We start from the raw sequence: 12,889 nt of genomic DNA on the forward strand, positions 1-12,889 counted from the left end.
GGTCGGGGTCCAGCCAGCACGTTTCATCAGGGACTGAAGCATCTAACTTAGGCATGATACCCTGAAGTATTTTCAAGTTGAAATATGGAGGAAATGGAAGTCCGTCAGGATGCTATTCTTACATCCTGGTACTGCATCAGAGTCCAACTTCATACACACAGAAAACCCTGTTTGAACAATGACCACAGAGTCTGATGGGGAAAGATGCCAGCCCATAAGCCCCCTTCACTAAACTAGTCTGTGTTGCTTTGAAGAGGCAACCAAGTAAAATAAATGGTAAAGGTGGAAAGGAACTTCCATTTTGGTGTTTTGGGTATTTCAGGAAAAAGTAAAATTGTCAAAGGGGTGAGAAATCTGCTGGAGGCACCTAGAATCAGGCCAACACAGATAGAGGAGATTCATCTCATCAGTGAGTCAGTGTTTCAGATGGGAAAATGGGAAGCAGGAGCTGGGGAGACCTCTGCCCCTTATATGTGTTAGTGTCTGTCATTCTTTAATTTTCAATCAGGCAGAATTCCAGGGACTTCCCTGGTGGTCAATCCAGTGGTTAAGACTTCAGCTTCCAATGCAGGGGGTGAGGATTTGATCTCTGGTCAGGGAGCTAGAATCCCACATGCTTCACAGCCAAAAATCCCAAACATAAAACAGAAGCAGTGTTGTAACAAGTTCAGTAAAGACTTTTAAAATGGTCCACATCAAAAAAAAAAAAAAACTTAAAAAAAAAATTCCATTCTGCAGTTCTGCCAAAAGCCGAGGTTAGGCCAGGTTACTTTCCCTGTATTGGCTCAGGGAAGCTGTGACGCAAGAGGCCTCTTTCTCAATCCTTCTCTGCCTTGTTGCGGGTGTGCCTGGCCAGGACCACAGGGTCTAGGGCACAGTCGTCTGTCTCAGGGGCTGACCTCAGCCCACAAGCCCCTGTGGGCTCCCTCTCCACGTGGCAGGGCCAACTGCTATGGGGCTGGAACACAGTGGGAAGTCTGGGCTCCCAGACACCAGTTTTAATACAGAGATGGGTCAACGTCGCTGAGCAGTGGACCCTCTCTGAGCATTCCAGTCATGAGAAACAGAGATTGGCTGGGTATTTCAACCTGAAGATGGGACCCCCAGTGTCCTTCAGGGAGGCATAGTAGCCAACAGCATGGACGCCAGAGTCCAACACTTCCATTGCTGCCTGGACCACGTGGCCTAGTCAAGTCATAGTCTTTGTATGCTTCTTCAGTCTCCTCACCCCTTAGGTGAGGATAATTATAGTACTTACATCAGAGGGTAGCCAGATCATACCTGGTAGCCCAAATAAACACCTTTATGTTTTTATTTTTTATTGGAGTATAATTGCTTTATGATGTTGTGCTAGTTTCTACTCTACAACAATGTGAATCAGCTATATGGATACATATATTTCCTCCCTCTTAGCCCTCCCTCCCACCCTTCCCATCCCACCGCTCTAGGTCATCACAGAGCACCTAGCTGAGCTCCCTGTGCTTTACAGCAGCTTCCCACTAGCTATCTATTTTACACGTGGCAATGTAAATACATCAATGCTACTCTCCCAATCCGACCTGCCCTCCCTTTCTCCCCACTATGTCTACAAGTTGGCTTTCTACATCTGCATCTCTATTTCTGCCTGCAAATAGGTTCATCTGTACCACTTTTCTAGATTCCACACTGTATGTTTTTTTTCGCAGGGACAGAAAGGCAAAGGCAAGACCCCTGATTTCTAGGAGTCTGTGTTCTCACTCCTTTCATCAAACTCCGCCCCCTTAAACCAAGCCCGGCACATAGTAGGTGTACAGCAAACGATCGCTAAACAAACCAAGCTGGAGGACAAGTTCTATACAAGGAGGAGTGGAACTTCCCACGGCCATAGTGACAAGCACATGGTGCAGGCGATAAATACGCCCAATCCATGCACCACCCCTACTAAATCCCTAACCGTGGAGCAACAGCAGCAGCACCTCAGGTTTTTATTTAACTTTTTCCATATGCTTTCCTGTCTACTCTTCTACCCTCTCATTTCCTGGAATCAGACTCATGTTATCATGTGTGGAGCGAGCGGCTCGTTTTTCACTCCATTCCCCTCGTTGCATCAGCTCCCTGGAGCACGGTCTACCTGGACTTATTCGAAGCTGCCGGGAAGGCGTTTTTCTGAGCAGTGTTGTTTACTTTTCCAGAAGTCCCACAGTGCCTTCTCATAATTAAGACCATCAGCAACCACAGGAGTACCCACACTGAATCAAATAGGTGCACTAAATATCCCGAGTCGTTCCCCAAATCCAGAGTTCCAGCCAACCGGGCTTCTATTATCAGCCCGCAGAGCTCATTGTGAATATTGGTAAACAATTCTGGTGGGAGACGTGTCTTGACAGCTTTGATAAATGGCTGGAGTCATTTTCCATCTGGCCAGACGCATTCCAATCGCAAGCCGCTGAAAATACCCTTTTCACACCTGACCTTTGCTAAGTGCCGAGGCACGAACCAAAGTCCATTCCCAGGCTGGGTACCTAATTTTTATTAATAATATCTCCACTCTATCAATCATCGTTAACTAACGAGAACATTTGAAGAAATTAATTTAAGCCCGGGAAGAGGGAGCATGGCAGCCCACCACGCTTCCCTCCCCGCTTGATTCTGCATCATGGGCCACATCCCAAGTGCCCACGGTGACTCAGGTCCTCCTGACTTGACTTTCTCCAACAGAGGACGGTCTCTCCTTCACAGAGCCATGTCCTGGACTGGGGGGCTGTGCGAGCAGCATTTCTTAATGGTTTTCCATCCCTGATCTCATTCAGCACTGGGGAAGCCATTGGTCCTGACACTGTGGGTGCCACGGCTGGTCCACAGGTAAGGGTGAGCCGCCTGTCCAAGAATTCACCTGACAGCAAGGTCAGCCTTTTTCTCCCTGGGCTAAAGTCAGGCCTCCATATTTTGACCAAGGGTGGCAAGCAAAGAAGACATAAGAGACGCAGTTTTGATCCCTGGGTTGGGAAGAATCCCCTGGAGGAGGGCATGGCAACCCACGTCAGTATTCTTGCCTGGAGAAACTCACGAACAGAGGAGCCTGGTGGGCTATAGTCCATGGGGTCACACAGAATTGGACACGACTAAAGTGACTGAGCATGCACGCAAGGCAAAGGAAGAGAAAGAGGAAAAGGCTGAATCCCAGGCATAGGAACAGCTCTTTAGTACCCTTCCCACTGACCTGTTCCATCAACCCATCCTGTATTCAGGATGGGAAGACATTTGTCTTCCTGGTCCTCTGGCATTTCAGGAAAATGGTAGCCATGAACCAGTCCTTCAGGGACTCGTGTTTATTTCTTGTGTTTATTTCTATTCAGCAAATTATAACTTCTGGGTTCCAAGTTTCAAGATTCATGAGCGTTTTGAATGCTGTGGGCACCTGTGAAAAATGCAACGAGCCACAAACAAGCAAGCTTGGATTCTCCGTGAGCTGGCCTGTGGTGGTAAATTAAAATTTCACATGCTGAATACAATTATGTAAAGTTTAAAAATAAAATAAAATTTAAAAAATAAATAAATAAAATTTCACATGCTGGAGGGCACGTCATGTTTGCAAAATACCTGTATTTAAAGATGCACGTCAAGCACTTCTGTGTTTAGAACATTTTTGCATACATTTTGAACACGCAAAACACAGCTGAGCAAATGTAATGCTTTGTTTTTTCCTTTCAAGTGAAAATTTCAGGTGTTGATTCTGTTAAAATGAGTCTTCAGAGCCTCCATTTGCAGAGAGAAAGAAAGAGAGAGAAATTAAATCACATTCAGTAGGCGTCCACATATAAAGTAGCTCATGTGAATTATTAATGATAGATTTTGGGGTGGGGGGAACTTCTTGGACTTTTTTTGTCGTACTTTTAACAATTGAATGCGATGCTCATCAGACGTCTCCTTGTGAGATGTCACATTATTTAAATGAGAGCACATCTGACATTTCCAGAAGAGCATGCTAAATTCTGAAAAGAGAATGTTCTTCTCACTGATTTGATGGGCACCACTTGGGCTTTTCAAAATAAAGGTTTTGAGCACTTTAATTTTGGAGTGACTTGCCTTAGTTCAACACAGAGATTTAAAATACTCTCAACTACTTTAAAGAAGAACAGCGAAAAAGTTTTCTTCAAGACAAACAGAGGAACACTCCACAAGTGACATTTGAAAGGCACTGATGGTGGATAATAACTGCTCCAAATATACTTAGAAACACTTGGCGTTTCATTGTTCTTTATGTATCTAATTATTCCAGGTATTGTCATGTCAAAAAAGTTTCATATGACACATGTTGTTCTTTTTTTTTTTAAGTGTAAGTCAGAGATGAAATCTAACTTTCCATGCAAATAGAGGCCTGGATGGGTAATCTCTGTGAGATGACCTTACTATCTCCAGTTGCAGGCACTCACATTTTAACAAAAGGGGATTTACTTTTGCTAAATAAGTTTTTGCCCATGCTGCTCCTTCCCTTTCTACAAGTGCCTGGGACATTTACTGATACATAAAGTGTGTTAATCACTCAGTCATGTCTGACTCTTTGCGACCCCATGGACTGTGGCCCACCAGGCTCCTCTGTCCATGGAATTTTCCAGTCAAGGATACTGGAGTGGGTTGCCATTCCCTTCTCCAGGGGATCTTACTGACCCAGGGATTGAACTCCACTCTCCTGTATTGCAGGTAGATTCTTTACCATCTGAGCCACCAGGGAAGCCCATATTCATGCAATTCATGAGGCCAGATACCGTGCTAACTGATGTGAAGGATGAGATGGGTGTGGGATGGTGCATAGAGCAACAAGAAGAATCTGAAAATTTTCAGTCCATTGGTTTTTTAATTTTTTTAATTTATTTTTTTCTAATTTTATTTTATTTTTAAACTTTACATAATTGTATTAGTTTTGCCAAATATCAAAATGAATCCGCCACAGGTATCAATATCAATATCAAAAAAACCGCCATTGGTTTTTTTAAATCTGCTTACCTCACCCTCCATATCAGTCTGTGATCAGCCCCTGGGAGCTACAAGGAGCTCTTCAGAACTCCAAAACCAGCTTCCTTTTTGTGAGTTAAACTTGGTCACATCCTTGAGCCACCTTTGTTTCTACCTCAGGGCCTTTGCACCTGCTCTTGTCTCTGCCTGGAGCATTCCTCCTGCCACTCGGGGCTCAGCCCTTCCCAGGACCCCCCAGCACACTGTCTCCTCATGTGTCTCTTTCCTTTACTTCCTTTACTACTACTTGACATTAGTGTCTTCAATTGTTACAGGTTAAATTCAGAATCCCTGACTCAATCATGATGAGCTCTGTGCTGGACAAACACCTTGTCAGTCTTGGTCATGATTATGTCCCAGATCTGATCATGGTAAATATCCAGTGGCTGCTGTTGTCTGCATAAGTAAATTCAGCTTATGCTAACCAACTCCTTTGCTTGAGTTCTCCACTCCTGGGCATGCTGAGAGTATAATTTGGCTTCTGAAAGCCATGCAGGATGTAGATGCCAGGAGCTCAGTCCCAGCACAGCTCTGGTCTCATTGCAGGTTAGCATGTTGGGGTTCTTGTTCTAAACATCAGTCTCATGAGCTTGGTTAAGAGGAGCCCAACTCTGAGTCATCTACTCCTGGGTTCCTCACAACATTGGGTTTAAGGATGGGAGCTTGGGACTTCCCTTGCAGCCTAGAGGTTAAGACTCCACATTTCTACTGCAGGGGGCATGGGTTGATCCCTTGTCGGAAAACTAAGATCCAGTATGCTGCATGGTGCTCCCCTGCCGACCCTGCCACCAAAAAAAATGATGGGAGCTTTGAGTCTTAACACTGGGCTAAGGGAAAATCAGCCAGAAGTAAATGTTCCCCTTAACATAACAGGAGGACAGCTCTGGGGGCCCTGCCCAGGCCCCAGATTCCTTGCCACTCTTATGTCTTGTGTGGACTTCCAAGCACATCAAGAAGGCTCCAGGTTTTATCCGTACTAAGTACTTTACCTCTCTAGTTTCCTGACTTTGTACAAGAATTCTTCTTTGAGTAAACAAAGTACCAAAAAACCCAAGCAAGTGTCTTGCTGGGAATAAATAACAACAGCACTAAATTAGATGATCGATGGTAAGTTAACAAAGGGATCAATACAGGCCTGCAAACTTGTTCCAAACTCCATCTCTGAAAAAGCAGTACCGTCATGAGTCACCATAGACATAAGAGCGAGAATGCAGAAACGCCTTTAAATTGGTGATTCATTTGTTTTTTAAACAATAATTTCCCTCATGTTCTGTGCATTTACATAACCACGCCATGAAAACTCTTAGGAGTCAGGAAGGAGAGTCAGCGTGGGTGGTGGGGGGGCTTAAGTTCATCTTTCATCATAAGATCATAAGACCGTCTCTATCTGCTAAATGTCAGCCAAAATGCCCCAAACACATACTGCTTTGCTGGGACCTTTCTCTGGTCATTTTTAATTTATTTATTCATTAAACCTTTCATGGTAATTTGCCATCTGAAAAAGAAAGATGATGGCAAAAGGTTTGTGGCGCAAAGTCTACAATATAAGCCTGAATGAGCCATTTGAAATGTTTAAAAGATTTTCAATGGTGAAAATATAAAAATTAAAGGAGGAAAAAAGGAAAGCTTTTGGTGCTAACTTATAATATGCTAACATATAAGAAATGCAATTACATATTCATCACTTGCAGTGAAATGGTTATTAAAACAGTATGGTATTCTAAAAATGATAGGGTTATTATAAAATAATAAGGAATTTATCTCACCTTCTTTTGCATTAAGATACAATAAAATTACACTCTGAAAACAAATTACTCTTCCTGTTATCTTCACAAAACAGCAAGGCCTGGGCCGTCCGCTAGAAACTTTCTTTGCCTTGCTGTGTCAAGGCATCAATTTCAAAGTCAGACTTTCTTCCTTCCTTTGGTCATGACATTTGAGAACTGGAGAGAAACTTCTAGAAGGAGACTGAAACCCTTCTTAGACTGCAGAGGCCACTGTGGCTGTGTGTGGTTGCCTGACTCTGTGGGCTAGAGAGAGATGGAGTGAGGAATCCCATCTTGCCAAGACCCTTCCTTTCACCTGGACGCTGAGCTAAGCTGCCCCATGCATCACCTGAGGCCCACCTGAACCCCAGGCTGTGGCCAGCTCTGCAGGCTGCTTGGGCATGGCTGGTGTTTGTTGGGGGGAGGGGGATGGGGGGTTTCTGTGCAGCTTGTTCCTGAGATACAATGAGACACACTCTGTGCAAGGCATTATTCTGAAGCCATTGCCAATGGAGAGAAGAAAAAGACAACTGAATGCAAAAAAAGATCAAGTGTTCAGAGTGGCCCTGTCCATTTCCTTTATGGTGTCAGGACAAGCGAAATCCATGTCATCCAAGTCCAGGTGGTCCCTGAAAACCCCTCCCTCCAGCCCTGGCTGGGAGAGGCATGTTCAACCATGCATGCAGTGGCTCCAGAAGGAGACCCAGGAAGGGAGACAGGTGTCAGGGAGGTTAGAAGCAGGGCATCCTTGGTGCGTGTGGTCATGCAAGCTGTCCCAGGGTTCTCGTATGGAACAGCACAATGAGAATAGCCCCATTGCACGGGGCCTTGGGAAAAATCAGAGCGATAAGGCCTGGCAGCCCACAGCTGAATACACAGCTCTCCCCTCCCCAATAACATTACTTGTCTTTGCCTCTGTCTGCTATTCTCTTTCTGAACAGAAAAATCCAGAGGTCCTGCAAAACCCCCAAGCATCACCCTGCTCTCACTCTTGCACTTCGCTGACACCTGCAAACCCTGTCAAGTCCTGACTGTCCCCAAAGGAGTCGGAGACGTCAACCCATAGGACCCCACAGCGCCACTCACCACCCCTCCAGGAGTGCCAACCTGAGACTGTCTGATCATGTTTCCCAGGGAAGATACACTTATAATTTGTCTGGCTTCTTAATTTCTCCAAAGACAATGTGACAGACTGCTCTTCCCCTCTGTGTTGGCTTTGATGATGTCTTCCTTTGTTTTTCCATCTCGCCCACTCTTCCCTCGCTCAGCCCCCACTTCTGTATTCAATTGTCACTTTAGTATTAGCCCACTGTCTGCCTGGCAACCCACTATTATGCACTTATTTTATTACTTGGTTTCCTACCCTGATCTGGTGATTCATTTCTAACCTTTACCGACTGTAACATAACTCCTTTTCTTTACTTTCTTTCCTCCCCACCAGCCCCCTCCACCTTTAACTTTCAGATGTCAGTTTCAGGTAAAGCTTGCTGTCCTCATGTCCCCAGAAACTGGCCTTATCTGCAGCTCTAAGTTGACAGTCTTGTTTTTTTCACTTAGAGCCATCAGTTTAATAGAATCAAGAGCTGTACCTAATGTTTTCAAGTCACTTTGAATAAGATCAGGAGACATAAACAGGAATCAAGAAAGAAAATAAGGTGATAAATTGATCCCACGGGCAGATACTGGACAAAAGTCCAGACACTCCTTTTTCTAACCTCACCTGGCTTGATTGTGTAACCAGAAGGTTACATAAACATAGGTCAATGGTCACAATTCTGATGACCCATGCATGATGTTTCTAAATAATTTTAGAATTGTATGGGACAGTTTAAGAAGAGTTAAGAATGTCCGGCTTTAAGGATATCCTGTGCAAAGGAAACCCAGCATATAAAACATTCAAAGTTATTTAACACAATAAGCCCTCTTCATGTCAGTGATAGCAGGGAGGTGTCAGGTGGAATTTTCTGGGGGTGATGCTTAGGAAGAAAGAAGATAGGAGGAGAATCTTGGAAATCACAGAACATTTAGAGTTGGAAAGGAACACATGGATCATTTTATCTAACTCCCTAAGGTTTCGATGAGGAAATTGAGGCCCTGGGAGTTTAAGAGATTTGCCTGAAGCTTAGAGGCAGGTCTCTGAATTCCAAACCCCAAACTCTTTCCAGCAACTCAGCAACTGGAAGTATTGCTTTTGTTAACAGAAATAATGATTATAAAAATCCTATTTCAAGTTTTTATGACCATAACCTCCTAATTCTCTCCCCCCCATAACATAATTCAGACACCCTAAAATAATTCATCCTTTAAAAGTACAGTGTACAGTTCAGTGGTTTTTAATATATTCACAGAAGTAAGCAACCATCACCCCACTCACTTTTAAAACATTTCATAACCTCAAAGGGAAATGAGTCGCTCATTCCCAGCTACTCCTCATTACTATCTCCTAACCCCTTAGCAACCACCAATCCCTTTTCCATCTCTATAGATTTGCCTGTAAATGAAATCAAATTTTCTATAAATGGAATCATACAAAATGTGGCCTTTTGGAGCTTCCTTCATTTAGCATAATATTTTCAAGGTTTATCCGCATTGTAGGATATGTCAATACTTCATACCTTTTCGTGGCTGAATAGTATTCCACTGTGTGTTTATATCGCGTTTTGCTTACCCATTGATGGACACTTGGGTTGTTTCCATTTTGGGGCTTTAAAGACTGATGCTGAAACTGAAGCTCCAATACTTTGGCCACCTGATGGAAAAGACCAACTCATTGGAAAAGACCCTGATGCTGGGAAAGATTGAAGGCAAATGGAAAAGGGGGCGGCAGAGGATAAAATGGTTAGATAGCATTGTCGACTCAATAGATAAGAATTTGAGCAAACTCCGGGACACAGTGGAGGACAGAGGAGCCTGGTGTGCTACAGTCCATGAAGTCACAAAGAATGGGACATTACTTAGCGACTGAACAACAACAACAAATGGTCGATGTTGCTGGCCTTGTATGAATTTACTTGGTAACTGTGGTTGGTGTCCCATCTTTCTCCTAATCTTGCCCTCCATCAGGGCATATACTAAAGACCCAATATTCCTGGGCCAGCCCCACCCCTCCACAGCCAGCACTGCCTCTCCAGCCTTAAACGTCACATTATCTCTAAATGGCTTAGAGAGCCATTTCATGTGTTTTATGAAACACCCTGTGTGACATTTCTGCCTTCTTCCATGGCTCCCCTTCTGCCCTCTCTCTCTTAAAGATCTTTTCAGAATTCTGTCATGCTAACCCATCCATTTTCATTTTGCAGATCTGAGAGATCCTGTGGACAGGATTTTATATGAAAACGTCCTGTTTTCTGCCTCTAGACCCCTTCTCTTCTTAAATCTGATCTTTATGATTCTGAGAAGGGAGAAAAATGGAAGATAATTCCAAAACACTGAAACTGAATATCGAAGAAATTAACACAGTTTGTTAGAGACCAGCGCAAATCTGACCCATGTCTAGACAAGCAAGCTTTCCGGGAGACCTCATGGCAATGATTCAAGTTCTAAGACAAAGAACAAGGAGCTGGTGTGGGTGAGCAGGAATTAAGATTTCCTGTTAAAAATATTCATTTACCTTTGAAAAATCCATAGTTAAAGCAGGACACACACAATTAAATTGGGTGCCCCAAATTAAATTATGTGAAGCAGTTATAAAAACGGTGTCATGACATGAACATTATGTATTTCAGGAATATGGAACTGTTGCCCTGGTAAGTGCAGCAGAGGTGGAAACAAGCTAAGTGAACTTCATCAGTTCTGCACCTCTAACGGCAATCCTGACAGAGGCCGAGTTAAAGTTTACCTTTTAAGATCCTTTGAGAAAGCCTTTGCTAAGCAAATTAACCGTGTCAACAGGATTTCTGGTGACTGTTGAAGCTCCTTAAGAGTTCAAGCTGTTCCCTAACACATTAAGCAGAGCAGAGATTATGGATACACTTATGTACTGGTGGGTACTGCACAGGGACAAAAAATGCACAGGCAATCCAGATCTTACAAAATGAAGTTCCCCGTCTTCTTCACCCATAGTTAACTAGCCCAGTTCTTGCTTGTTTTGAATGTGATAAAATACCTTATTTCGTAAATTGGAAAATTATTTGCACTTTTACTAATTCAGCCAAGCCTTCTCTGACATTAGTCCAAATTACAATGGGGCAAGCTCTTCTAGATGGGGCTTCCCTGGTGGTTCAGTGGTAAAGAATCCACCTGCCAATACGGGAGACACAAGTTCTATCCCTGATCCGGGAAGATCCCCTAGAGAAGGAAACGGCAACCCACTCAGTATTCTTGCCTGGGAAATCCCATGGACAGAGGAGCCTGGTGGGCTACAGTCCTTGGGGTTGCAAAGAGTCAGAGATGACTTAGCGACTCAGCAACAACAACAAAGTTATTCTGGCCATGATATAGAGATCTACAGACTACTGAGTTCTGCTGGTAAGGAGCATTTTGAAACTGGATGGTAATGCAGACAAATATAGGCATCAGGAATATAGAACCAAAAACTGAAGTTTAGACACGATAACTTAACCCTGTCTTTAAAAATCACTCTGTGGTAAATATCAAGCGGTCAGAGGAGGTACAATTGAGAACAAGGTTATCCTTAGAAAAGAGAGAGAACAGGTAAAAGGGCCTGGAATCTCGGTCCACCTGCATGCAAGCATCACCTGGGGGACACATCATTGTTCTCGTTTTACACAGGAACCTGTGGTCCAGCGAGGCTTATTCGCATCCCCCAGGATCACAATGCTAGAAGATGCCGTGGGCAATCACACGGGGGAAAAGATGAGCTCTCCAGAGAAGCGATTCTCTGCAGAGAAGTCTTGATTCCGAGGGGGCGAGGGGTGTCCTGGTCCAGGCTGAAGGGAGATTCCAAAGCTGGAGTCAAGACAGAGACCCGAGCAGGAGAGTGTGGACGGAGGGCGTGAGGTGGAAGGTCTGGAGGGAGTGTCCCCGAGGGAGAGGCTGAGCCTCACTCCCCGATAAACTACCCGCCAGGTACTTGGTTCACTGTAGCCGTTCGGTATCTGTCATCAGACAAATGATAGCAGAGATTAGTCTGGAAAAGGGAAGATCAAAGCACACTTTCAGTCAGGGAGGAGTCTGCACAGGTGTGGACACTGAAGTGTGTTACAGAGGACAGTGGACTTCGGGGTGAGGCTGCCCCTTAGACTAGAGCTCCTCCAGTGGGGTGATTCTGTCCTCACTCTGGGGATATGTGTCAGTGTCTAAAACCCTGAGTATTCATTGGAAGGACTGAAGCTGAAGCTGAGACTCCAACACTTTGACCACCTGATGTAAAGTGCTGGAAAAGACCCTAATGCTGGGAAACATTGAGGGCAGGAGGAGAGGGTGACAGAGGATGAGATGGTTAGATAGTATCATCGACTCAATGGACATGAGCTTGAGCAAATTCTGGGAGACAGTGAAGGACAGGGAAGCCTGGCATGCTACAGTCCACCGGGTCACAAAGAGTTGGACACAACTTAGTGACTGAACAACAACATCTTTGGTCATCACAGTGGGGTGGTGATACTAGCATCTGGGGGTAGACACCAGAGATGCAACTCAGCCCTGGGTAATGGCACAAACAGCCCCACACAGAGAATCCCTCCGCCTGTTCAGTTCAGTTCAGTTCAGTCACTCAGTCGTGTCCAACTCTTTGCGATCCCATGGACTGCAGCATGCCAGGCTTCCCTGTCCATCACCAACTCCCAGAGCTTGTTCAAACCCATGTCCACCGGAAATACCAATAAATGATGGGTGGAGAAGCTCTGCCGGCTACAGTCAACCTCTTCACTCAGTTCTGTGCTCACCAGGCAACCTTCACCTCTTGCTTGTTCTGCTTGGTTGCTGGTGGTGTCACCATAGCTACTGTGGTTTCCACCAGCCAAACTACTGATTCCTCATGACAGGGCAGATTCTGTTCACCAGAGCCCATGCTATTTCCAGGCAGCACGATCACCACTCCATGTGTCCTTCAACATAAGAAGATCTATGCAAGAAAATCTATGCAGTAATAATATTCTGTTCAGTAAATGCTACTGTGATCCCATTTAGCAGATGAAAAGACTGAATCTCAGAAAAATGAACCAGTTTAT

The 12,889-nt window shown here is 44.5% G+C and overlaps 1 protein-coding gene across 1 annotated transcript in view; it reads right to left on the reverse strand.

Moving 5' to 3' along the window:
* PCK1 (phosphoenolpyruvate carboxykinase 1) overlaps positions 1–12,889 on the reverse strand; it is a 43,316-nt gene that overhangs the window by 17,725 nt on the left and 12,702 nt on the right. Inside the window, 2 exon segments of the mRNA XM_070381508.1 lie at positions 3,200–3,453; positions 3,580–3,735. Coding sequence (XP_070237609.1) covers positions 3,200–3,263 — 64 coding nt within the window. The 5' untranslated portion in view covers positions 3,264–3,453; positions 3,580–3,735.

Source organism: Bos mutus, chromosome 13 (genome assembly GCF_027580195.1).
Source record: "Bos mutus isolate GX-2022 chromosome 13, NWIPB_WYAK_1.1, whole genome shotgun sequence".
Taxonomy (NCBI): domain Eukaryota; kingdom Metazoa; phylum Chordata; class Mammalia; order Artiodactyla; family Bovidae; genus Bos; species Bos mutus.